Genomic DNA, 24,398 nt, shown 5'->3' on the forward strand with positions numbered 1-24,398 from the left:
TCAAATATCTATAACTTTAATAAAAAAGAATTTCTTCTAGACTTCTGCTATATCTTAAAGTAATTAGTCTCTATTAAAGCTCTACAAGCTGGAAAGAATGCTGTCATTCAGAATAATAGTTAGAAATTTCTCTTATTACTCTGCTCAGTCTCTGCTGAAGAAATTGCACTATCTCTAGCTCTTATTTACTAGAGTGAATTGTGAGATCTTTAGAATATATGACTAGATGATTATAATAAAAGCAAATGGATCTATTTTGCAGCTTCAACAAATAGTTGGAGCAATAATAAATATGAACTGGAGTAGTTGAAATAGATTTTTAATCAGTATACTAAGAAACAAGCTAGTTAAGAAAGATATCTGCTTTTACTAGATGGCTATTCCTCTTATATAAATATGAAATTTATTGAATATGCTAACTGTAAAAAGATTCTTCTTATAATTCTTCTACTGCATTCAATTCACTGTTTGTAATCTCTTGATATTAGAATCTTTGAACTACTGAGCAAGACATATTTTAATGAGCTGAAAGTACTACTATATCAAGAAATAAGCTATATTTGAATAACAAAAAGGAATTTCTGAAGATTATTTAATATGGCTTGAAAGAAGACTTTAACAGTTAAAAATATACTTACTAACTTTATAAAGACTGAGATTAATTCTCTGAATTTTCAATATTAACTATACTGATTTAAAACTACTCAAGCTTCTATACTATCAGTTAAATCTTCTATTTCTAGTAATATATATCAGCTCTGACAAGAGATCAAAAGTATATGTCTTCAGTACAGTCTAAATTTGCAGAGTATTAAATAAATTATTCAAGCCAGTAAGTAGTTTACTCTTTATAATAAACTGCTGGAATATAAGAATCAGTAGCTAAGATTAACTCTAGTAATAAAGAAATAATGCTGCAAGCAAGACAAGTCTCTAGATTTATTTAATAGAGATAATTCTAGTTAAGTATAGTTCTGGTCTTTAATAAAAGTTCTTAAGACACACAAGTGTCTGAATAAAATAAAGACTGAAAAAGCTGATAAAATTACTTAAATATAAGAGATAAAACTTTAATAAGAGCTTCAAAAAATGCAAGCTGCTAGAGATATTAAAAAAAAATAAATTAAACAGAAGAATATTTATAAAAAGATCTGAAAGTAATAAGAGACTGAAAAAATTAAATATACTAGACAAAGAAAGACACAATATATTGCTTATAAGAAGAAGAAAACTTTATAACTAGCAGAGAAGAAAAAACAGATGATTAAATATACTAATAAATACTAATAGTCAGAACTTCAAGTACTGGCTTTAAAGTACTGTCAGAAGAACTTCTCTACTAAAGAATCTTATTACAGAGAGTCTATACAATCTTTTAAAAGAGAAAATAAGAGCTCTACAAGCATCTCTAGCAAGATATTAGACTCTCTAGTCAAGAAATCTACTGTTGACATTTCTTTGAATTCTTTTCTATCTACTCCCTGAATCTCTTGCTCTGGCTGTAATATTAGGCTGTCCACCCATTTATTTTCCTAACTATACTAATTTCTATGCTTTAAAGAATACATTTATTTAATATTTAATAGCTATTTAATAATAAAGATCTGGTTGTTGAGATATTTAATAAATTCGTTGCATGGAGCATTTGGCAAAATTTGGCTTGTTTAGTGGTGTGGCTTGTTTAGTGGTGAACTACCTTATTTTAGAGTTTCAACAGGTCACGTCAACCACCAGCCCAACCCAACATGGAAAACTATCGAAGTTCGAACAGACCCTGTAAGTGCTCATCATTCCCTGTTTGGCATGATGGAGTTTGCTGAAACCTTTCCGGCATGTTGGAAAGTGGAGAAATGCGTACTTGTGGGATCTCGGGACTGAACACTTCACCGAATGAATATCTCGGTAGTTCGACAGAGCAATGATTGAGGCGAAGCTGCTAAAGGTGCTGTAGGTCAAAATTCGTCCAAGTCTGCTATGTTAAATTGTTCTTCTCCTTAATTGTTGTTACGACGCTAGCCTTTTTTCAGGGGCGGCAACTGGCAGTTTCAGCAGTTCTATCAGGTTACCGGTATTACAATCTGAGCACAAGTTGGGGAGATATCGATGTTTCTCTTCATCCCGAGAGCAGGGCCCGACAGGTGTGTATATTCGGAGAGCGCTCGGGCCAATAAGCTATTAGTCTCTCGTCGAATGAACGTATGCGAAGAAAACGCTTGAACTCGACTGTCTCCGTGGAGAAGGATGTGAATCAGCCGGGTGGCACTGTCAGACGGCACATTCTCGGAAAGCCCTAGCCCCCTGGTTCGGCTAGGTATGCTTAATCTGTTATTATATCTGTCCCGCTGAACAGCTTTTGCCCTCAGTTGCTATGTATGTCTGCGGGCTGAGAAGTGAAATCATTACCCATGTTAAGCTCTCCAGGAGCAAAGATGGGTCTCGGAGCACGTCCGTTTGAGAACTCGGTACGGCAGCGAGTACGCTCGTAACCCCTAAGGGAACACTGGCCGCTGAGCTTTATTTCACACCCGATCACTTCCTGTGCTACTTCATAGGAAATCTCTCCAGTATCCGAATCGGCTAAATAGTGCAGCAATAGGGAAGTTAGTTTTTCGGACATCTTGCCGATGCAGACAATGGATGCTGTCCGAGACTCAAATCTCGGCCTACCGAAAGCGGTTCTAACAAGACTACCGGAATGTTTAGCTCAAGCAATCAAACTTTGCATTGAATCCCACTCCATATTCTTGTATGGGCTAGGGAGGAAGGTGATTGGGACTTTTCGAACCTCAAGGAACTTGGAGTTTACGCTTGGTGCCGTGCTCGTCGCGTGCCAAAGGAAACCGCTTCCGAACATTTCTGCTTATTGGACGCTTTTTTGATACTTCTAAAGTAATTCATTTTCTATCCTTATCCTTAATTTTTCCTCGTTTGCTTGAGATAAGGCCGCAACCCGTTCGCATCCTAGGAAGGCTGCTAGTGGTGCTACTGACACTTGACGAATAGATTGCCCATACCTTCGAAGATTCAATGTCGTCGCCAAAATATGGGCTGATTGGAGTTCGTCACCTAAGTGAGATGGATATATCCACCGCGACTACGTTAAACTTGACAGCGAACCTAACGCTCAAAGTTTTATCAATCCCGCCAGCCACTTCCTGTATGACCCCTCAACCTCTGTAATTCCCGAACCCCGAACCCATACACACCTCCCATTCGCGTTCTCGCGAGACGCTATCGTTAGGTACGATACCGCCCAAGCGACATCCTCGGCGGAACTTTCCGGCATCATTCCTTTCCGATCCTGTCGAATCTTTTCTACGAGCGCAGTTTTAGTCAACCAAGGCCCTACCATCGATAAGATGATCCCGGCCTCTCGGACATCCTTGCGTGAACTCGTAGACCTGACGAGGCCCAAAACGGCGTGCTTTGATGCGACGTATAGATCTTGACCCGGGAATTCAAGGTAACTCGCTGCCGAACCAACGACAATTATACGCCCGGCTTTCTTTGCTTTCTTCATATGATGCACCGCGAGCTTAATGCCGTACACAACTCCCTTGAAGTTAACATTAAAAACGTCATCCGCCGGCTGCTTAAGCATGTGCTGGTCCTGCTCGGAGTAATCATCCGCTAAATAGTTATGAAGGACCGTGTTGCCCACCCTTTTTCGTTCTTCGTCTGGGAGGTCATGCATTTTAGCGAGTTCCGGGTCAATTCCCGCATTTAGGGCCACTATATCCGGGACTCCATGGTTTCGCTTGATATCATCGAACAGCTTCACCTGCTCGGACCAGGATGCCACATTGCACACATAGCAGGCGCTGCCACTACCAATGCCTTGCGTAGCAGCTTCGAGTTTTCCCTTGTCAACATCGGTAAGGATCACTTTTGCTCCGTGTTCCGCCCATTGCTTGGCCACAGCTATACCGATCCCAGATGCTGCTCCAGTCACCAGCACAACCTTATCGCTTAAGCAGGACTTAAGGAGATCGGATGTAGGTCGCGCAATTGCTGCCATGGTTGATAATAAGGTGAGACTCTCTCAAAGACAAGCAGAATTAATTGAGATCACAGATGGAGGGTGCATATGTGGACTTAAATACTCTTCCTCTCAGATTGATGAGACAGCCCTTTGAACTGGCGGGAGATTGCCTCAGCATTGTCTGCGATGGGTGGGAATATCTGTTGAACTACCCCGCCAGTTTACATCCCCATGGCAACTGGACGTTTTCAAGTGGTGCAGGGATAGCCTTGTGCGACTTAATTGGTGAAATGTTGGATTGGCACAAACCTCGATGATGAAGCCCTACGTCGATGAATCTAGGAGCTTAATCTACTCCTAGATCGCGCCAGACTTTCGCTTACTCTTTTACTTCAGAGCTACAAATGATGATTTTCCGGGTTTGGTTACAGCTGCATACTGTCTGCTCCCACTTAGCTGGAACGGAAAATGTAGGGGCTGGTGACAGGCTCTGAGAGTCATATTGTTTGTATGTTCATGAAGGATGGGGAGTGAAGCGAAAATGAAGACCAAAGAGAGCTCTGAGAGTTATGAGTGGTGCCTAGTATTTCCTTAGCACGCCCTTGCTGTCAATGAGCCCTGTTAATGGCATACTTTTCCTGCTTTTATTATGTCCAATCATGGAGCTGCAAAATAAAATCTAATTATTTCCACCCGGAATTTTGGGTATAGTACAAAAGGACACAGCGATTGATTCTGACCGACTTTCGATTATTTTACTTGCTGTGTTGCTGGTAAGCGGTTTGCCTTGATTTTGGCCTTTCTCCGGACAAGTGCCCTTTCAATAAGGTACTTGGGGAGATCCGGAATGCTATCGCTACCGGGCTCTGTGCGTTCGGGCTCTCGTTGGTGTTGACTATCTTCTACGCGAGTAGATGATGTACGTTTTGGTCCTTCGGAGTAGCTTTGGGCACATTCACCGTCGCTAGTAAGCATTTCTTTGGGCGCACCCGTTTCTATATCTGACTTACTATCAAAAATTCTTTTGAACTCAACCCTCATGGGGGCCCGACCAAGGCCCGGCCAGATATCGGAAGGTAGAAAATCACCTTGTTCAACCCGAAAGGCTTCCCGATGGCGAACGTCGTCTTCGTACAGCTTGTCTAATTTCACCCTTGCTTCATGAAGGACTCTCTCAACTGCAAGTCGGACTGACTTTCGCCGAGCGACTTCAAGGATGAGGTCATCATACGCATCCAAGAAACCAACATACATGGTTCGGAGGTCCGACAGGTCAGTCATACCGGCCTGCATACGCCCTCGTTGCTCTTTCCAAACACTTGTAAAGACTTGGGATTGGGAGATGTAGCTCGATAGTTTGTTTTTGAAAAAATGGTCTAAATGCTGGACACTGTCTACCGCTCCGGCGCAGGATTGAGCGAGAAGGTCCCGTTCGGTGAAAATTTGGACTAGAATATTCTCCATCTCTGTGATACGATCTTGGATTTCAAGGACAACGTCCTCAGCTTCGGTAGCATCCTTGACAATAACACTTAGCATTTCTTGGTATTCTGATTCTGTTAACGGTTCGGGCGGAGCATTGGGGCTGTCTTGGTCTTCGCCTTCGCCGAGTCTAACACCAACGGCCAACCCGCTCGGGAGCTCGCCTGTGATTCGCAAAGCGGCTGCTCCGCCACCTTCTGTATGCTTAACGGCCGTCGCACAAAGGTCAAAATGGTGGACCAAGGATTCCAGCAAGTCTGCCATCTCCTGTGCATGCGACTCAAGCGAGTGTAATAATTCTGGGATGATAGCTGGAGAAGGGATGTTGGCGCGTGGTTGTGCCGACGAGGACAATTTGGATGAAGAAGACAAGAGGTTCGTAGAAACACGGTATCTGCTCATCTTTCGTTGAATCGAGTCTAGGTCTTCGTCAAATGCGTTATTTGATGAATCTAGATCAGCTTGAGCAGAGTTTGTGTTGTCGATTGCATCCTTCAACACTGTTTGCAAATCTTGCACTGCTTTTTCGTCAACGAAATCGTGCAGGGTCTTGGGCTCTTCTCCTGCAGGAAGAAATGAGGCCTCAACAGGTGTTTCGCGCAATACATTTAGAGCTTGCTGGAGTTTCTCATCTACATCATCGAGCTGCTTGAGGGTAGAAGAGAACTCCTCTCTTCCATAATGCGCGACCTGCCCAATCTCGTCTTTGATCTGATACAATACGCGTAGCTGAACTTCGAGTTCTCTATGGAGGAACCCCGTTCGGGCAGAGAGAACGACACTCTCTTCCAAAGCAGCCCGAGCAGCAGTGACAATTTCATTGGCTCTCCACACATGGTTGATTGACGAGAGCGACCGTTTGGCAGCCACCAAGTGGGCAACAAGGGTTTCTAGATTGGGCTGCTGGTCCTCGTCACCAACGGACGCGGCTCTAAATTGGCCGTCGACTCCCGAAGAGGACATCGAGGAGGATGACATTGATCAATTCTAGGAATCCGCGGAATCAATGATTCTGACCCAGAAGATGCACCAGTCTGCAAGGAAATGCATTTCAGCAGCTATCGTCCACCTGTTAGCAACGCGTCATCTCCTCATTCCACACGCCACGAGGCTTGGCTTTGAGTTTGCGAGTAGCAAGAATAGGGAATGAACACATCTACCCCTGGAGCGGATTTCGCCCACAAGGTAACAATGCCAAGTGCAACGACCCCCCCTCTCTCTCTCAAGGAAAATGCAGAAAAACTAGGATGGTGAAGTACATACAATTGGCGGTAAAAGGGTATTTGGACAGCGGAAAGCGAAGCCTCAAAGAGTGAAAGGAGCTGAGATAACAGTTGGGATCGTGTCATCGTTACCTTAATCTGCATAACAAGCGATGATGATGATATCAGTGAAGCAGGCCGCGACAAGTAGCTTTCGCCTCAGCGCAAGACGCACGAATGGCAGCGAACCCTTGACGAAGTCGAGGAGGGCGGAGGGATGTCGTTGACAACGGTGGCTGGTGATTGGACCCGGGCCGCTATGATGCGATGTGCAGGCCGAATGTCGAAATTTGGCGGCCGAGGTCACGTGGGCCCAGAGTTTTCTGGTCGGCGATACCAGGAGTGGGAACGCACCTTACCAAATATGGACTAGTGGTAGGGAATTGGCGGCGTGACCCGCCGGTGTGGTGGCAGTTGTGTGGAGTCGCTAATCTAGGAAAGGCTTAGCGGTCTCATTAGCGTGGAGACGGATCGACGGCCTGAACAAAAGTCTTCCGGGTGCCGAGGGGGGCAAAATATCAAGGGTGACGAGGAGATGAAACAGTGAGTGAATATCACGACACGATGGCCTCATCCTCAGGCTAAGAGACGGGAGATCGCGAGTATGGATTACGTGCAGATATAAATTCTGCATCCCACGGCAACCAAACTCCGCTATTCGAGGCGTTCATTTGTTCCTGATTCGGGGGTTCCAGAGCTTGGATCCGGCCGGCCACGCGAGATATTATCACCGCGGAGATTCTGTCCTTCCCCCTTTAATCGACGCTCCACTCTTCAGGGCATCATCGTCGTCGTGTTTGTCGTCCTTGCGAAAATCGTCTCTTTCCATTCTGTTGACAGCACATTCGGCACCATGGCTTCGAATTCGCCGCCAGAGTCATCTTCGCAGTCGACTTTCGACACCTGCGCCAAGGGAGATTTCCAGGAATCACCCCGAAAGCGCAGGCGCCTGTCTATTGGCTTCTCGGTCAACCATGAACCCAGTGCGTCTGTGTTTGGACCATCGCCGCCCGGTAACCCGACGCAAGAGAGTCGCGATTACCACGCAGTCAGCGACGTCTCAGTCGCGGGGAATACCCAACTTGACTTGCCCGAGAGGAGCATCGCCCCATTCCTCACAAAGCATATACGCGACCAGCATGCTGTTATGAATCAATTTGAGCCATTGGCGGCCCCAAGCAGTTCAAGAAACCCAAATTCCAGGTATTGTTATCGACATCGGCCGGATTTAAAGTGTCGACGACAAGCGGATGAAATTACTATGGATCAGATGCAACGCGTAAGTTACCTTATACCGCTGGCGTTACCAAGTTTTTCTAAGCTAATATGTTACTCGAATTCTTAAGGAGCTCCATACCCTGTCTCAAAACGATCAGCGGAGCATTGCGCACTTTTGGGCGTTGTTCTCGGCTGCTCCTTCGAAACACCGAAATTTGATGCTGCGAGGCATCCTTGCCCAATGCTGCTTCCCTCAGCTTTCGTTCTTGTCCGCTAGCGTCCGTGACCTTATCCGAATCGACTTCCTGACAGCATTACCACCAGAGATATCATTCAAAATCCTATGTTGTCTTGATACCGCCTCGCTATGTAAAGCGGCACAGGTTTCTCGTCGCTGGCGTGATCTGGCGGATGACGACGTTGTCTGGCACAGAATGTGTGAGCAGCATATTGATCGGAAATGCAAGAAGTGTGGATGGGGCCTTCCAATCCTGGATCGCAAGAGGCTAAGGGATTCACGACGGCAGATCCAACTTCGCGCCACTGGGAAAGATTCAGATAGAAAGAGCGCGACTCCGGAGGCAATGGATGCTGATGAGGACTATTTCAAGACCCAATACCGTCCCTGGAAAGATGTTTACAGGGACCGATTCAAGGTCGGTATCAATTGGAAGCATGGGAGATGCACTACGAAGATATTTAGGGGTCATAGCAACGGCGTGATGTGCCTGCAATTTGAGGATAATATTCTTGCTACTGGTTCATACGACACAACTATCAAGATTTGGGATACGGACACCGGCGAGGAGCTGCGAACACTTCATGGCCACCAATCTGGAATCCGATGTTTGCAGTTCGATGACACGAAGCTTATTAGCGGGAGTCTTGATCGTACAATCAAAGTTTGGAATTGGCGGACTGGGGAATGCATATCCACATACACCGGTCATCATGGAGGGGTTATCTGCCTCCATTTTGATGCCACAACGCTCGCATCAGGGTCCATGGACAACACAGTCAAAATCTGGAACTTCCACGACAAGTCAACACGGATTTTGCGGGGCCACGCTGACTGGATTAACTCGGTGAAAATCGATTCTTTATCACGTACAGTCTTTACTGCATCGGATGACCTGACCGTGCGCCTGTGGGATTTGGATACCGGAAACTGCATTCACACTTACGCAGGCCATGTGGGTCAAGTGCAACAGGTTGTTCTCCTCCCGCGAGAATTTGAATTTGAAGAACACGACGGCGATGATACTCGGAGTATTACTTCTACCGGAACCAGCACAGAGCTGGAACATGAACATCACCATCATGACCACAACGACCCGGAGGAGACGTCTCTCTCTGCACCGTTTTCCCTACCAATGTCTCCCGCGTTTGACGCACTATTCGCCAAGGATCGCCCAGCTCCTCCACGATACATGGTCACTGCCGCTCTTGACTCGACTCTCCGTCTTTGGGAAGTTCCGACTGGTCGATGCCTGAGGACGTTCTTCGGGCATATTGAAGGAGTTTGGGCTCTTGGCGCGGATACTCTCCGAATAGTCTCCGGTGCTCAAGACCATATGACCAAGGTTTGGTGTCCTAGAACAGGCCGCTGTGAAAGGACTTTTACCGGACATACAGGGCCAGTTACATGTATTGGTTTGAGCGATAGCAGACTTGCGACAGGGAGTGAGGATTCAGAAGTGCGGATGTATAGTTTTAGGTGCTAAACCAAACTTTGCTATGTCCTCCACTTGGAGATTTTTTTCGTGGCACGAATTAAAGATATGCCTCGAGATGTATTTACTTAATTTTATTATACGAATCCGGCATATTTTATAATGATACCTATATACAGGCGGACTTCAATTTCCCAACACGTGTGAGAGACGAAGTTACATAGCTCATAGAGCTTGTGTTGGGCCTGTAAAACTTTTTGTGGCCCCTGCGGTGGTTGACCGTTGGATGTTTATCTTCTTTTAAAGTACCATGTTCTAAGGCTTTCTACCCTCAACATCACTGTCGCCCAACAGGACAAAGCTACCATAAGGAAGCAAAAGTGAGAATTGCAGCGTGCTTCTGGGATTTGGTCGCCCGACTGGCGTTCCAGGCCGGGGGGACTTGGCGTTGCGCTAATCTTCGTGCCTCGGCCTGTTCAAAGACGTTCATCAGCAATCCCATTCTTGAATAATGGCCGCTAGACGATTCAACTGTGAACGACAACAGTGCCCACCTGGATGATATCCACTTCTCAACATTTGCCAAAGCAAGCTGTCTACATGTGGTTCCATACTTATCAACTGTTCGACGTGATGCCAGCCATGTCTAACAGGGTTTGGCAAACTATGGTTGGAAAGCCATTCTCGCATGTCGGAGCCTTATAATATTTTTCTGTTTTTTGTCATTCATTCTCTTCTGATGCACTCCAGTTCTGGGGAGTCTGTCCAGATATTCAAAACAAAGATGGAATCTGTGTCTATGCAGCCCACTACATAAGTTTTAAGGCTGGAGAGATGCTAATGTTTCTCATCCAGTTTAATATCATGTAGTCTCCCAGGGCAGTTCTCCTATGGTCTCTATCGCAAACCCATAGGTGCCTTTCCTTGAATCTGTTTTGATGTGCTAAATCTTTAATTCTTGTCGTTTTTGTTCCCTACGGTAAGAAACCTTTTAAAAGATTGTACGCACAGTACAATCCTGGGCCCAGCGCACTACTATTTTTGTCTTTATCTGATTTTAGATTTTTATTGAATTTGCAGTAGTTGTGAAGCTGATCTGGCATTGTTTCACACTATATACACTTGGATACTTTTGAAACTTGGTACATTGATGATACCATGCAGTCAAGACAGCTTTGTGAAGAGCAGTCCTGATCAGCTTTAGGATCCATGAATGCATACCCATTAACTGATTCGTTACTTCTTGCATAGAAAAATATTCCTAAGTTGCATTTATTCAGCTTTTGATCATGGCGGTCATTTTCAGAACCCAACCCCTTAGTTATATCTCTGCGTGCTTCAAAACATTTTTCGCAACAACTCCCACATTCCATAGATTGCTGAAAGAGGACAAATTCAAACCCTTGTGTCAACCCTACCTCCTCCAGCACTTCCATTCTCACCTACGACCTTGTTCAATGAGCCATAGATCCTCATCACGAGGCCGGCCTCCATCGCAAGGCTCCTTCCGAAGCCGCAGCCCATTAAGCTATCTATCTGGCAGTGATTCAGCAAGTCAATCCTTACCGCTACAAGTCCTATCAGCCCATAACCAACATGAAGTACCCCCTGGCCCATTCCAACCTCGTGGTCCATCAAGCCTCGCATCGGGCGGTGCCCCTCCGAGCATTACGTTGCCATCAGCAGCCCAGCCGTTACCAATGCCGCCAGCAACAGCTGCGCCGGGCTCGTTTGTCAGTCGGGCTCCACCAAGCTATGTTACTAATCCAGCAGGTCCGGCAAGTGTCCATGCGGGATCCCAGGTTCATTCAATACCACCTCAAAGCCGGGTAGGTTCTCGTCGTGGTAGTACGGCTCTAGGTTCAAGAAGAAGCACTGGCAGAGGGGCTGGCGGTCCAGCCCTTAATGATCCGTTGAACGACCTTGATACTGTGCGAGGACCAACTGGTGTTTCTAATCCTGCTCCGAGTGTCGGCCATGGTCAGGTATTCGGTGGTTCTGCGGTCCATTCACATTGGGTAGGGCATGGTCCACACTTTGGAGAGGGAAGGGGAGGAGCGCTTGGTGGTGTCCCCCATCATCGCAATCGTGGTGATGAAGCGGCTCAGAACTGGGACGAGTCGAAAAAGTGTATGAAGTTATCAGCATGGTGCTTTTTGGCTGCGCTTATTCTTTCGGCAATTGTCATTGGGGCTATTGAAGGCTCAAAGAAGGGCTAGGAAGTATCGCAGCTGCATATTATGCTAGTTGCCTTGTAAGTTCATCATGAATTGTATTATTATGGCTCAATTCGGACATGACACTATGAAATGATAAAGAAGATAAATTTGGTGGATATCAAAGTCTCAAATAACATACTAGTAAAAAATAAAGTAAATAAAAAAAAAAGAAAAAGGAAACAAAAGAACAACAAAGAAACTGTAAACAAATACATATGTTCAAAAAAAGAGTAAAACATAAACCATCATGTATCAGCATCAATTCATAGTGTACAACCCATGTCACAAGCCTCAACACTTCCAATCAAACTGCCAATCAATTTTAAGACCTTGAAAACAGGCGTCCGCGCTTCCTCGCAGCATCCATCTGTACCCTGCCCTGAAAGTGATCCCGGAACTGCATTCGCCCCAGCGTTCCCAGGCCCACGGTTAAGAAGAAAAGCCCTGTCCATATTGCGGTCACTATTAGCCCGATAGGAAAAATTTCTATAGCAGTCCCTGGAATAACGAATTTGGTGGCAGCTGCAACAATCTCGGGTACTTTAGCGGCGGCATCTGGAAACGTGATATTGTTCGGAGAGCGATCTTCGTTCATTAAATAGCCGGAAACATAGGATAGAGTGTCGGAGGATAGGGCAGTGACGAAGGAGCCGTTCGAGGCGGATCGAGCAGTTATTGTTATATTTGGAATTAGGAGGAAGCGGAGGTCTCCCCTGTAGAGATGTTAGGAAGACGCTGTATCATGATCAATTAGGTTGAGATAGTTGGTGAAACATACGTTGTTAGCTTATCAATTTGAAGACGAGGATCCAGCTGTCCTATATGCCTGAAATCCTGTAGGAGTAGAGGACTGTTCGGTCCCGTTGACTGATTCGATGCTAACCGATCTGGAGAAGAGACTGTTGCCGCCGGTATCATCATCTCTAGTGTATATTGTGACGTCGGCACTCCTGCGAAACCGTCCGACGGCGGAGAGACTTGATAGAGCCTGATATCGGCAGCGAAAGTCCCCGTCGTAGCATTGAAAAACGGGATATTGTAACATGCGGCCATGCCAGAAGGGTTCACAACAGATTGCACACTATCCAACGCATCGAGACAGGCTGTGGTAGCAGTTTCGTTGAATTGTTGCTCGTTTAGTGGTGGCGTTGACGGTGGCCCCATCTGCTGAGGCGATGGCGCCCTTCGCACCAAGTGCGAAGACAGAGAAGCTCGATCGAAGGCATTCTGTCGAACACTAGCTTCGAGGGACGGCGCGCGATAGAGGAGGTTATGGCCTGGAATATCCGTCGAGACCACAGGTCGGATGATTCCTAGTAAATGAACAACGTTGATGAATGTCGCGATGGCCCGCATCATGGACATCCACCGGGCAGTGGGCTATTGCCCAGGGAGAGTCTGTAGAAAACTTCGTCGCTCTTGATCCGAACTCGAGAAATACCGTCATTAATGCTATTGACCGGCCAGCGGCGAGAAGGCTTTGAGATCTCTGATTATTATCGTTAGGCCCAGCTGGCGAGTAAGGCGCATAAATTTCCACTCGAAGTACCGCAATCGCCAACCATTGGATTCTGGTGAGTACCGTTCATCCAGAACCCTCGTTCAACAGCAAAGTGGAATGTAAACACCAAGATAAAAGTACACAAGACGCCACCAAGTCCATCGAGAAAACGAGAGCAAAAAGGGGAAGGGTAAGTGAAATCCTACCCAGAAAACATACTGTCTGAGTCTCAATCAGCGATTACAAATTGAACCTTTGTGTGAGATCCGTGGGCATGAGGGTGAAGCTATTTCGCACTGGTAAGACGTCGAGCGCCTCACCATCATGATCTCAGACTGTCAAAGTCACGAAGCGGCGGCGATGGGCAGGTGAATTATAGGATAATCGCCTGTCCGCGCGCTCCATGCAGCTCCACTCAAACGACGGGTATAATTGCCGATGACAAGGCCAGAGAGAAGTCCCAGCCACTGCAGGCTTCGCAGGGCCACTGGTTTGCAGCAGTTCCTTGTAGTGCCATTCCATTCGTGGTCAAGGTCGTTCATTTCGAGCCGCTGATTGGGGGATGCACACAGCCGAGACGCATCGTGAGACTAGGATTGAGTGGTCCTGCTGTTGGATATGGCGTTGAATCTGCGACAGGGGTTGAAGTTTGCAGAGTCTCACCCACTGTGGGTTCTGGCGCTGTGATTCGACAGCGCGACTTCGACCAGCGCCAACGCCATGACCATCGCCAACCCTTAACCCAACCTCGACTCTTCGAATGAAACTACCATCCCAAGCGAGTCTGAGAGATGCTTCTTCTATGACAGATTTCTTGTCATTCTCTCGGGAATCCGGAACAGCTTAGATGAGAGTGGGTTGCGCCTCTGAAAGAGTCAAACATTTTGTTCATCGAAACCTTCGTTGACAGGTTAGCTCCCGCCAGGGTCCAAGCTATTTTAAGAATTAACTAACTCACACTCCCCTGGCCGTTCATGTAGCCCGGATAGGAATGACGAATGTAACTCCCGCATAGCCTTGTTAGTCAAGATGCCGGACCGGTCTACCGCCGCTAACACTGACATTACTCAGGTGATGCTGAAATGCCACCTCTTTCTGCGGCTCACGAAGTTTGACTTCTAATTAACAAACTAATGCTTTAACCTTGCCGCTGAGGCCCTGGAACACCGAGTTTTTGCCGGTTGCATGTTGATGGAGTCATGTTTTAAGCTAGGCCTGAGAATTGGACTCGTCGTCCTGGAACACCGAATTTTCTCCGGTTGCAGATATCTGGCTCGTGAAGATCAGATTCCATCATGAAATCGACCTCCTCTACCACCTACGGAGCACATCTGCAACGATTTGCTTGGCCATGGCGCAGTTGTGCAGCCTTGCATCTTTGCGCTTCCGTGGTTGCGAGATCATCTAAGTCTCCTCTCCGTTATTTTGATACTCCATGCCCCGTTAACCAGTGTACCTGGTTTGAGGTCGGGGACTCGCTCGGCCTTTTGATGTACCAGACCCAGTGTAGGCTCAGTTCGACCCCGGCCCTCCCACACCCTCCGGTGATGCGCACACGACCACCAGTTTATGTATGTATGTACATCGATGCAGTGCATCCATACGGTGTTAAACGCTTGGCTACGGTACTTTACCTACATGATTGAAGTCGAAAATGTGCATATGCTTGAGGTTTCCACTGATTATGACAAAAGATCTAGGCTCCGAAAGTTATAGGATGAGCACTTAGTACGTATCATGCGCGATTCGACAATATGTAATACCTGCGGTGATTTCTAATCTTCCTCTTCCTTGCTACTCCGTACTTCGTGTGGGTGTGCCGCCTAAGTTAAGCCCTGGGATCATCGGAAACATACCTACAAAATAAAAGCGGAATAACGGTAACTATCCGGCATAATTGTGCCCAAAGCGGATAATGCGACTCAACATCCGAGAGATTTTCCTCCGCCCTCTACTTTGCACTTCAAGACTATTCTAAACAGCCTCTCGGTTCGGCGCGGTGAGCCCGTTAGAGATATGTTCCTTTCTTTCCGTGGTTGGTTCAGCGGTGGCAGCCGGAGGAAGCACGGCCATATATCGTGACGCCAAATTCGCCTCCGTCTACAAAATCAAAGCTTACAGTCAAATCTCTGCTTCAGCGCCATCCTTAAATGCATTGGCAGGGCTTCCCCTGTTTGTTAATGTCAACCAGGAACACGACATGCATTAGCCCATCGTCTACTAACCATCCTCCATTTCATTTAACATGTAGGCATTGCCGCATATCCAGCAACAGCCATTTTGTTTGTCAATCGAAACACTATAAGTGCCCCCAAGGACCTGAGTGTATACTGAATTACTTGGTTTTGCAGAGCTTTGACTATTTGTGCGGGTTAGGATTTTCAGAGCCGCAAAAAGGTGAGCGTGGCATAGAAGCGGAGTAGAGCCAGCCCTTGGGTTGTAGCCGTGTATATACATATGCAACGCGGCGGGATGTCAAACTATATAGGAAGCCGATGCGGTTTGCGGCCAGTATCCGCTTGGGAGGTTATGGAGCCCTTGTGCGACTTACTCTTCTCGTGATAGCAAGCCAAGGAGTCAGAGAAGAAATTCAGTTAAGATAAGAGTGCCCAGGTGCTCCTTGTAACCTTTCAAGGACATGACAGGTTATGAGGCTACATCATAAGCACTCAATCCCCGTCTGGCTTGGAGGAAAATGCATCAGCTCGGGATCTTAGCCAGACCCGTGTCCACACCCATGACCAGCCTCGACATCCTGGCAAAGCATTGGTAGCCAAGGGGGATTTGGTTTTCACCATTCGTGGCTGTGTAAGTCATCCGTGCTCCGAGCGAAAACCGACTACAGACATGCACTCGCTCTGTGCATTGGATAGGTGTAGGTGTCGGCATCGGCAGATTCGCGAGCAAAGCCGCGGTGACAGGCAGAGAGGCAAACACGTTGCTGCATGGGACCAACTCTAATACTACTTCGGAGACTCCCAGCCTTGCTTTAGCCATACCTAAACTTTCACACTGATTAGAGGGACGTCAATTGGATGTGGATGAAGTCATCAACCATGTCAAACTTTGACACCCTCCAAAAAAGAGACTGTTATAAGGTCTTGCTTGTCATATTTTGAACCTAAACATAGCTGCGATCGCTAACAAATAAACTAACCCTCAAAAAATGAAAAAACATGGATACACCCCATGAGGCATTGCTTCCTCCTGATCGCCCTTCTCTCAGCCAACAAACAAATGGTATCAGAGACCGACACAAGTCCAAAGGAAAAAGAATTCTTAGCCGGATAAAGCGGGCTCTCTGTGCCTTCTTTTGCTACAGAAAGTAAGATGACTGTTTCGACCTATTGTATCTTCAATTTGTCCCAATCTCCATATGCTAAAGTTTTCGCTTCCATAGGCATTCGCATAGTGATTATAGCTCAAAAGAAAAACTTCAAGAGGATCGAGAGCCTGGCAAATTTGACCCTACATTGAGGTCCATTCCAAATAGGACCAGATGAATACCGCAATTCTAATACTCGGCATACCCGAAGCTAACTCTATACGAACGCAACATTGATGGTTCGGGGAGCAGAGTGCTATATTTCAATTAGAAGCGAGTAGAATATATACTAAAAACAAAAAGTGAAGAAGTGTCTTGACAAGAGTGGTTTACTATCATGGTTGTTACATGGCGGTGCTTCCAGGCGTTTGGTTTACAAGGGGATTTATGGTCTTGTGAATTGAGTCAGATTTCTATAAAATAAAAGGAACTGCGATTCATCAGTCTGGTTGAATGCTTGTGCAACTGGCCTGCCTGAGGACAGGGGATCTGGGTTCATATAGCTTGTCAATCACATATGCTTTTATGAAAACTGATTTCCATGTATTAAATTATTGTATGGCTGTGTCCAACAATCAGGGAAAACATCTTTCTCATATGCCTAGCATATGTAACTTTGAGCATTATGGGAATTGTTCAGCTCTGCTATTTCCTCTTTGTAGCATTGATGAGCTTCTTTTTGATATGCTTTGGAATCTTTTTCGCCCGCTGTTCACGCTTCTCCTCCTTAACCTGTCGCTTGTGGTCCCTTTTCGCCTCCTTATCTTCAAACCGTTTTCCACGAGGTGCCTTCTTAGCAAACGGATCAAGTGATCCCGCTTCTCCCTCGGCTTCAGATTCTCCTTCAGAGACTGAAACGCCTCCTGACTCGTCCGAGCCTTCTTCAATGGCTGCCGACGTCTGCTCGTCTGTTGTCCGAACTTTGCCGCGATTTGCTAGCAGGTCGCGGTACACGAGGTCCTCCCCTTCTCCCGCCTGGAGTTTTTCAACATCACGTTCTACATCATACACCTGCTCAAGTGTTTGGGGGATGTATTGTTGTCGGAATACGGCGGTATCGAGCTCGGCATTGTCTGCATCTTGAGAGTCCGATCTCGTAGCAAAGAGCTTTTCTAGAGCATCTATCATCGGTTCATTGGACCCGTTCAACATGCGAGGGCCTTCCGATGAAATGATAAACTCGAAAAGAGTACGTTCAGGCACTGTGTCAACTCCTTTCCGCCTAAAAAAGTCACTAACGTTCTTGATATCCATGCGGAGGAATTCCAAACTTCGAGGGTGATCATGCTCGACGCTCTGGCTGACGTCGATAATGTATAATTTGTGTTTGTGGTAAAGGACGTTGTATTCACTCAAGTCGGCATGAACCAGCCGACAGTCCTGATACATGGTTCTCATATATCCAACTAGTTCCATATAAAGGCTTCGCCATCGGGCTTCATCCTCCAGTTCCACGTCTTTTAGACGAGGAGCAGGGAGACCCTTTGAATTCCCAAGGAAACCCATTGCCAGCACGTGTAATCTCAAGTACACAGGCTCTGGACAAGGAATTCCAGCTGCGTATATGCGCTTGAGATTTCGCATTTCTTTCTCTGCCCAAACTTTCACCATTGCCCGGTTGTTTGACTTGTTGTATCCCTGTCTAAATCTGAATTCACCGGTTACGTACTTGTCTCGATCCTTGAACACTAGAATGCTTGTCTTATAGACTTTGATGGCACGTTGTACAGGCGCTCCCTCATCGGCATCAGGATAAGAAACGGCATGATAAACATTGGCTTCTTTACCCGTGGAAAGACATCCGTTGACTTCAGATATAACATTCCTATTGATCATCTGTAATAGCAACATTCTTGTCCTCGGATCTAACACCTGTTCTGATGTCGCTCTGTCACTTTTCTCTGCGCCTTTGGAGGCGCGACCTCCAAGGCCAGACTGGATATCGTCGAGCCGTAGTTTCGTCGCATGGCGTGAAAGCGCAGATATCTGATCATCAATCTTCGCATGAGTATTGACAGTTGGCTTTTGTGGATTACTCTTTGGATAGGACGATTTTGGGGCATTCGGGTCTGCGACTACTTCGTTTAGCCGACGTTGACGGTTATATGATTTTGTGTAATCGGCAGGATTTGAAGAGAAAAAGTCTTCATCATCGAGATCATCTGCAAATATATCATCGTAGTACTCGTCTCCTTCTTCCCCAAGCCCTTCCTCTGAGTTTTTCTCGTTTGCACCTTCGGGAAGAATCTCTTTTGGCGGGGTATCAAAATTTTGGTCCAGCACGACAACACGATCGGGGGGAGCAGATTCCTGCGGGATTGTCGCCTCTGTCGAAGCCATAACAAAAGATATTCCTCAAAGCGCAAACGCTAGGTCAACCTCTAAACGTAGAAAAAGACTGATAGCTTGACCTTGCTGCCCATTGCCCCTCGAGAAATATTGCTGTGTGACGTAGAGTTTTATATTTCGGTGAAATAGTTTCGCCGATATCCGCGAGGTCGGTTAACCCTAGTTTCCGAATCTGGAACGCGTCAGAAGGCCTGGCTATCGAATGAGCCCAGACGCGTTGCTGAATTAGAGTCGCAATCCCAGGCACAACTGCGAACCTTGTTGTTGGCATTCCCTATCTATCAAGCTCGAATGACGCGTATTTCATGGTAATGAGGTGTCATTGCACTTGATTTTGCATACATCTCTCTGCAAGATCGCCGAAATGTTCGTGAAGCAGATTATCATCCAGGGCTTTAAGAGGTGGGATATGCTGCTCTACGCCATCGCCCCGTACTTTTTTGCTGACGCCTTACTCGATTATAGCTACAAGGACCAGACCGTCATCGAGCCTTTTTCGCCGAAGCATAATGTGATCGTCGGGCGCAACGGATCGGGAAAGAGTAATTTCTTTGCCGCGATCCGGTTTGTCCTCAGCGACGCCTACACCCATATGGGCAGAGAGGAGCGCCAGGCCTTACTGCACGTACGTGCTGTCGCGAATGTAAATTGATACGTTACTTATATTAAATAGGAAGGATCTGGGTCTGCCGTAATGTCGGCCTATGTTGAGATTATTTTTGATAACTCCGATGAACGTTTCCCGACCGGAAAGAATGAGTTAATCCTACGCCGTACTATTGGGTTGAAGAAAGATGAATACACGCTGGATCGCAAGAATGCTACCAAGGCGGATGTGATGAACTTGTTGGAGTCGGCCGGTTTTTCTCGTTCGAATCCGTATTACATCGTCCCCCAAGGTCGCGTCACAACATTGACGAATATGAAAGACTCGGAACGTTTGGTTTTGCTAAAAGAAGTTGCCGGTACTCAGGTTTATGAAGCGCGTCGTGCAGAGTCCTTGAAGATTATGAATGAAACAAATAACAAAATTGCCAAGATCGACGAATTGTTAGATTATATCAACGAACGTCTAGGAGAGTTGGAGGAGGAAAAAGATGAACTAAAGAACTTTCAAGAGAAGGATAGAGAAAGAAGGTGCCTCGAATATACTATCTACTCTCGAGAACAGGCGGAAATCGCCGCTGCACTCGAGAATATTGAGAATCAAAGACAGACTGGTGTCGAAGATACAGATGCGAACCGCAATAAATTCATCCAAGGCGAGAATGATATTGCTCAGATCGACGCTGAGATTGCAGAGCGGAAGCAACAGATAGAGCTTCTTAAAGTGGAAAGGACGCAATTGGAGGACGACAGGCGCGATGCTTCTCGAGTCCTCGCCCAGGCCGAGTTACAAGGGAAATCCCTTGCGGAGGGGCAATCAGCTGCTCAACAAGCCAAAGCTCGCCGTGAAACAGAGCTGAGCACCGTGCAAAATGCCATTAAAGAGCGCGAGGCGGAACTTAACAAGCTTACACCTCAATTCAATGCACTTAAGGAAGAAGAAGAAGTATCCAAAGCGAAATTGACCGAGGCCGAGACAACTCGCCAGAGGCTCTATGCTAAACAAGGCCGAATCTCCAGGTTCAGAAACAAATCGGAGAGAGATAAATGGCTACAGAAAGAAATTCAAGATACTTATACTTCGCTCTCAACCGTGAAAGCCGTTCGCATGCAAACAGCCGAGGAAATAACCGATTTGGAGAACGAAATCGCACTTATAGAGCCTGAGACCGAGAAGCTCCGAAAGCAATTCGATGGACGAGGCGACGCTATGCAATCTATGGAGCAAGAAGTCCAGCGGGCGAAAGATGAAAGGGATAGCCTGATGGACCAAAGAAAGTATGAACCCTAGACATACATACATACTCAGAATGATACCATGTTTCTAACGACTAAACAGAGAACTTTGGAGAGAGGAGGCTAAACTTGACTCGATCTTGTCCAATGCTTCTCAGGAAGTGGATCGTGCGGAGAGGAATCTTTCGCACATGATGGATCATAACACAAGCCGCGGCATCGCTGCAGTACGTCGAATAAAGCGACAATATAACCTTGATGGTGTATATGGAACGATGGCGGAGTTATTTGAAGTCAGCGATAGATATCGTACCGCTGTCGAAGTTACTGCTGGACATAGTCTTTTCCATTATGTTGTGGACACTGACGATACAGCTACGAAGGTATTGGAGATATTACAGAAGGAGAAGTCTGGCCGAGTAACGTTCATGCCTTTGAATCGCCTAAAACCTCGGCCTGCCAACCTCCCAAGGGCTAGTGACACCATTCCTATGATCGAAAAGCTCCAATATGACTCAAAATATGAGAAGGCTTTCCAACAGGTTTTTGGGCGCACAATTATTTGTCCGAACCTTCAAGTTGCATCTCAATATGCACGCAGCCATGGCGTCAATGCCATCACTCCAGAAGGCGATAGGTCGGATAAGCGGGGTGCACTGACGGGTGGTTTCCACGATTCTCGTGTGTCACGCCTTGATGCAATGAAGACTCTGACGAAGTGGCGTGACGAATTAGAAGCGAAGGGAAATCGGGGCGCTGAAATCCGTCGCGAGCTTGATAAGATGGACCAGCTAATCACAAGGGCTGTTGGTGAATTACAAAAGCTTGAGCAAAGAAGGCAGCAGATTCAAGGTAGCAACGCACCTTTGCGTCAGGAGATCAAAAGTAAACGGGACCTTCTTCATAATAAGGCGGATACCCTCGAAGCGAAACGTCGCGCGCTTAAGAATATCGAGGCGAACGTGAATGCCTTGACTGATCAAGTTAACGCACATGAAGAGGAATTATCTACACCATTCGAAAAGGCCTTAACCAACGATGAAGAGGCTCGCCTTGAAAACTTGAGTTCTGCGGTTCAGGATCTTCGACGCCAGCACTCGGAGTTATCGAGTAAGCGCAGTGAGATAGAAACGCGAAAGTCGATTCTAGAAGTTGAATTGCGAGAAAACCTCCATCCTAGGCTTGACCAGCTAATAGGCCATTATCTCGATGGGGGTGATGATACAATTCAAGGAAATTTGAAGGAAAGCCAGCGTCAGATTAAAAAGCAGAACAAAGAATTGGAGAAGCTCAATCGTCGACTAGAGCAATTAGAAGACTCCATCGAAGAGAAGAATAATGAGGCATCCCAACTTGAACAACGTAAGGCGGAAATCAGACGGGAACTTGATGAGCTTTCCAAGTCAATTGAGAGGCATCAACGGCGAATGGAGAAGAGCATGCAAAAGAAGGCGGCGCTAACAAAGCAAGCGACCGAATGCAGTGCTAATATCCGTGCCTTGGGTGTGCTACCTGATGAAGCCTTCACCAAATTTAAGAATGCCGACTCCAATACCGTCGTGAAACGATTGCACAAGGTAAATGAAGCGTTGAAAAAATACTCTCATGTCAACAAGAAAGCCTTCGAGCAGTACAACAACTTCACAAAACAGAGAGAGACGCTGATGAAGCGACGAGAAGAATTGGATGCGTCGCATAAATCGATTGACGAGTTGATCATGATCTTAGACCAGAGAAAAGACGAGGCAATTGAGCGAACGTTTAAACAGGTATCCCGCGAGTTTGCCAAAATATTTGAAAAGTTGGTTCCTGCTGGACGGGGCCGGCTTATTATCCAGAGGAAAACGGACCCTACCAATCGGCAGGATGATGATATTGATTCTGACGAGGAAGAAGCACGTCGTAGTGTCGAGAACTATGTGGGTGTCGGGATCAGTGTCAGTTTCAATAGCAAACATGATGAGCAACAGCGAATTCAGCAACTCAGCGGCGGTCAGAAGAGTATGTATAAATTCATATATACATGTATCCTGTATCGAAGTAGACTAATATGTCACGTACTAGGTCTGTGTGCCCTTGCGCTTGTCTTCGCAATCCAAGCATGTGACCCTGCTCCGTTTTATCTATTCGACGAAATCGACGCCAACCTCGATGCACAGTATCGTACCGCTGTGGCGCAAATGCTTAAGTCAATTTCGGAAGAAACAAACGGTCAATTCATCTGTACCACGTTTAGACCAGAGATGCTCCATGTTGCCGAAAAGTGCTACGGTGTCAGTTTCCGCAACAAGGCCAGCACCATTGATGTAGTGTCAAGAGAGGAAGCGTTAAAGTTTGTGGAAGAACAAAAGACCTAAATATGATGGTCGGCATCTTCGATCCCACTATTATCATCTTCTCTTTGCTGGGAGTTGAAGGGGGCACAGGCGTTCATCAGGGCGACTCCTTGACGATTGCAATGATGATGGATTGGGTTTCTTTCAAGTTTGCAGTCATATGTGTAATATACAATATCTAATTTGTAACACTGCGCGGTTTTACATGCATTCGATCGACAAGAAATAATGCAGGTAAATCTAAACGACTGGCGTAGGGATGGGCGCATTCTCCAAACCAACTGTAGGATCGCTGAGTTTGCGGGCCGGCTCTCCTGTCCATTCAAAAATAATCTCATCCGGAACACCACGCACGAGCACGTGTATATGTTCAAGGGATCTTACGCTTTGCAGCGCTGTCCAGTTCTTAAACCACATCACCCTTGCTTTTGCGTCTGGAAACTCCTCCTCCAATCGTACTACGAACGTTCTGTGCACAAATTCGTCGATCGACGTACGCGACTCGGGTGTAAGATCACCGCCAGTCTGTTCATCCACGGGTATTGCATTCTTGACCCATACAACTAGATGCGATATATCGGGCGTGACGCCATAGGGCCAGTCATTCCGGAGGATTCGGTAGTCGCGTGAATCAGCGAAGGGCGTCGGATCGACGCACTGTGTGGCAGGGTCCAGGTTGAGAGGCCATCGGAGACGCTCAAGGCAAATGTAATTGGTGATGGTGCCGTAGAGGGACTTTATGGCAGTTGACCAGGATATGTAATTGGCCAAGTCAGAGGGCTTCCGTTTGAACAAATGGAGGGAGTTGGTTGCTGTCCCCAGAGAGGTGCGGGAGTGGTTAGCAAGCAGTCCATTTCTTTGCGGAGCACTTCTTGACAAGAGGTGTTGAAATTGTTGGCGGCTGATAGAAACTGAGGAAAGGGTAAACCTATTATATCTTTCAGATTCTCCCAGTCATGGGAAATATATTCTTCGTCTGTTTGCGAGAGGATCTCTCGATCGAGCGCCGTCAGTTGAAAGGGAGCCGGGGCGGATTCCGGATCCGTCGGGACCTTGGGCATCCTCCCCACCCAGCCGCAGACAATTTTTCCCAAAAAAGCTTTGGGATCAATCAGCTCTGGAATTAGATCCAGGTGAGCAGCCCCCGCGATGGCGAAAAGCGTCCAGAGTCCGCCCGCATTCCACACCGAATCTGCGGCCCTGAGCTTC

General features: G+C 46.7%; 9 protein-coding genes across 9 annotated transcripts; 4 read left to right on the top strand and 5 right to left on the bottom strand.

Annotated features, from left to right (window-relative positions):
• Positions 1–2,443: 2,443 nt before the first annotated feature.
• CIMG_11508 (dehydrogenase) lies at positions 2,444–4,117 on the bottom strand. Its single transcript, XM_001245826.2, has 3 exons — positions 3,015–4,117; positions 2,786–2,961; positions 2,444–2,687 (listed from the first exon to the last, which is right to left on the bottom strand). The coding sequence occupies exon 1, from the start codon at positions 4,016–4,018 to the stop codon at positions 3,125–3,127; it is 894 nt and encodes a 297-aa protein (XP_001245827.2). The 5' UTR covers positions 4,019–4,117; the 3' UTR covers positions 2,444–2,687; positions 2,786–2,961; positions 3,015–3,124.
• Positions 4,118–4,470: 353 nt separating this feature from the next.
• On the bottom strand, positions 4,471–6,883 carry CIMG_05269 (kinase activator). Its single transcript, XM_001245827.2, has 2 exons — positions 6,728–6,883; positions 4,471–6,522 (listed from the first exon to the last, which is right to left on the bottom strand). Exon 2 carries the CDS (start codon positions 6,440–6,442, stop codon positions 4,733–4,735), a length of 1,710 nt encoding a protein of 569 aa, XP_001245828.2. The 5' UTR covers positions 6,443–6,522; positions 6,728–6,883; the 3' UTR covers positions 4,471–4,732.
• Positions 6,884–7,257: 374 nt separating this feature from the next.
• CIMG_05271 (sulfur metabolite repression control protein) lies at positions 7,258–10,129 on the top strand. Its single transcript, XM_001245829.2, has 2 exons — positions 7,258–8,005; positions 8,073–10,129. Exons 1-2 carry the CDS (start codon positions 7,580–7,582, stop codon positions 9,666–9,668), a joined length of 2,022 nt encoding a protein of 673 aa, XP_001245830.1. The 5' UTR covers positions 7,258–7,579; the 3' UTR covers positions 9,669–10,129.
• A 777-nt stretch (positions 10,130–10,906) lies between these two features.
• CIMG_05273 (uncharacterized protein) lies at positions 10,907–11,836 on the top strand (the record flags this gene model as incomplete). The annotated part of the gene is made up of 1 exon (XM_001245831.1): positions 10,907–11,836. The coding sequence occupies one exon, from the start codon at positions 10,907–10,909 to the stop codon at positions 11,834–11,836; it is 930 nt and encodes a 309-aa protein (XP_001245832.1).
• Positions 11,837–11,900: 64 nt separating this feature from the next.
• On the bottom strand, positions 11,901–13,695 carry CIMG_05274 (uncharacterized protein). Its single transcript, XM_001245832.2, has 2 exons — positions 12,615–13,695; positions 11,901–12,549 (listed from the first exon to the last, which is right to left on the bottom strand). The coding sequence occupies exons 1-2, from the start codon at positions 13,199–13,201 to the stop codon at positions 12,159–12,161; spliced, it is 978 nt and encodes a 325-aa protein (XP_001245833.1). The 5' UTR covers positions 13,202–13,695; the 3' UTR covers positions 11,901–12,158.
• Positions 13,696–14,632: 937 nt separating this feature from the next.
• On the top strand, positions 14,633–15,053 carry CIMG_11509 (uncharacterized protein; the record flags this gene model as incomplete). The annotated part of the gene is made up of 2 exons (XM_012358482.1): positions 14,633–14,908; positions 14,931–15,053. The coding sequence occupies 2 exons, from the start codon at positions 14,633–14,635 to the stop codon at positions 15,051–15,053; spliced, it is 399 nt and encodes a 132-aa protein (XP_012213905.1).
• Positions 15,054–17,087: 2,034 nt separating this feature from the next.
• Positions 17,088–19,053, bottom strand: CIMG_05276 (serine/threonine-protein kinase RIO1). Its single transcript, XM_001245834.2, has one exon. The coding sequence runs from the start codon at positions 19,000–19,002 to the stop codon at positions 17,308–17,310; it is 1,695 nt and encodes a 564-aa protein (XP_001245835.1). The 5' UTR covers positions 19,003–19,053; the 3' UTR covers positions 17,088–17,307.
• A 186-nt stretch (positions 19,054–19,239) lies between these two features.
• CIMG_05277 (chromosome segregation protein sudA) lies at positions 19,240–23,399 on the top strand. Its single transcript, XM_001245835.2, has 5 exons — positions 19,240–19,413; positions 19,477–19,636; positions 19,685–20,895; positions 20,957–22,854; positions 22,918–23,399. Exons 1-5 carry the CDS (start codon positions 19,376–19,378, stop codon positions 23,208–23,210), a joined length of 3,600 nt encoding a protein of 1,199 aa, XP_001245836.1. The 5' UTR covers positions 19,240–19,375; the 3' UTR covers positions 23,211–23,399.
• Positions 23,300–24,398, bottom strand: CIMG_05278 (uncharacterized protein). Its single transcript, XM_001245836.2, has 2 exons — positions 24,118–24,398; positions 23,300–24,001 (listed from the first exon to the last, which is right to left on the bottom strand). Exons 1-2 carry the CDS (start codon positions 24,248–24,250, stop codon positions 23,430–23,432), a joined length of 705 nt encoding a protein of 234 aa, XP_001245837.1. The 5' UTR covers positions 24,251–24,398; the 3' UTR covers positions 23,300–23,429.

This window comes from Coccidioides immitis, assembly GCF_000149335.2.
Source record: "Coccidioides immitis RS genomic scaffold supercont3.4, whole genome shotgun sequence".
In the NCBI taxonomy this organism is placed as follows: Eukaryota; Fungi; Ascomycota; class Eurotiomycetes; order Onygenales; family Onygenaceae; genus Coccidioides; species Coccidioides immitis.

What these genes read in the sequence shown, in the direction of transcription:
- CIMG_05276 (XM_001245834.2), bottom strand. Translation starts at nt 19,002, where the DNA reads ATGGCTTCGACAGAGGCGACAATCCCGCAGGAATCTGCTCCCCCCGAT.
- CIMG_05274 (XM_001245832.2), bottom strand. Translation starts at nt 13,201, where the DNA reads ATGTCCATGATGCGGGCCATCGCGACATTCATCAACGTTGTTCATTTA. An exon ending in CAAATTGATAAGCTAACAAC is followed by an intron (nt 12,550 to 12,614) that starts GTATGTTTCACC and finishes ACATCTCTACAG; the next exon opens with GGGAGACCTCCGCTTCCTCC.
- CIMG_05278 (XM_001245836.2), bottom strand. Translation starts at nt 24,250, where the DNA reads ATGCCCAAGGTCCCGACGGATCCGGAATCCGCCCCGGCTCCCTTTCAA. An exon ending in GAATCTGAAAGATATAATAG is followed by an intron (nt 24,002 to 24,117) that starts GTTTACCCTTTC and finishes CTCTGGGGACAG; the next exon opens with CAACCAACTCCCTCCATTTG.
- CIMG_05277 (XM_001245835.2), top strand. Translation starts at nt 19,376, where the DNA reads ATGTTCGTGAAGCAGATTATCATCCAGGGCTTTAAGAG. An exon ending in ATCATCCAGGGCTTTAAGAG is followed by an intron (nt 19,414 to 19,476) that starts GTGGGATATGCT and finishes ACTCGATTATAG; the next exon opens with CTACAAGGACCAGACCGTCA. An exon ending in AGCGCCAGGCCTTACTGCAC is followed by an intron (nt 19,637 to 19,684) that starts GTACGTGCTGTC and finishes TATATTAAATAG; the next exon opens with GAAGGATCTGGGTCTGCCGT.
- CIMG_11508 (XM_001245826.2), bottom strand. Translation starts at nt 4,018, where the DNA reads ATGGCAGCAATTGCGCGACCTACATCCGATCTCCTTAAGTCCTGCTTA.
- CIMG_05271 (XM_001245829.2), top strand. Translation starts at nt 7,580, where the DNA reads ATGGCTTCGAATTCGCCGCCAGAGTCATCTTCGCAGTCGACTTTCGAC. An exon ending in CTATGGATCAGATGCAACGC is followed by an intron (nt 8,006 to 8,072) that starts GTAAGTTACCTT and finishes CGAATTCTTAAG; the next exon opens with GAGCTCCATACCCTGTCTCA.
- CIMG_05269 (XM_001245827.2), bottom strand. Translation starts at nt 6,442, where the DNA reads ATGTCATCCTCCTCGATGTCCTCTTCGGGAGTCGACGGCCAATTTAGA.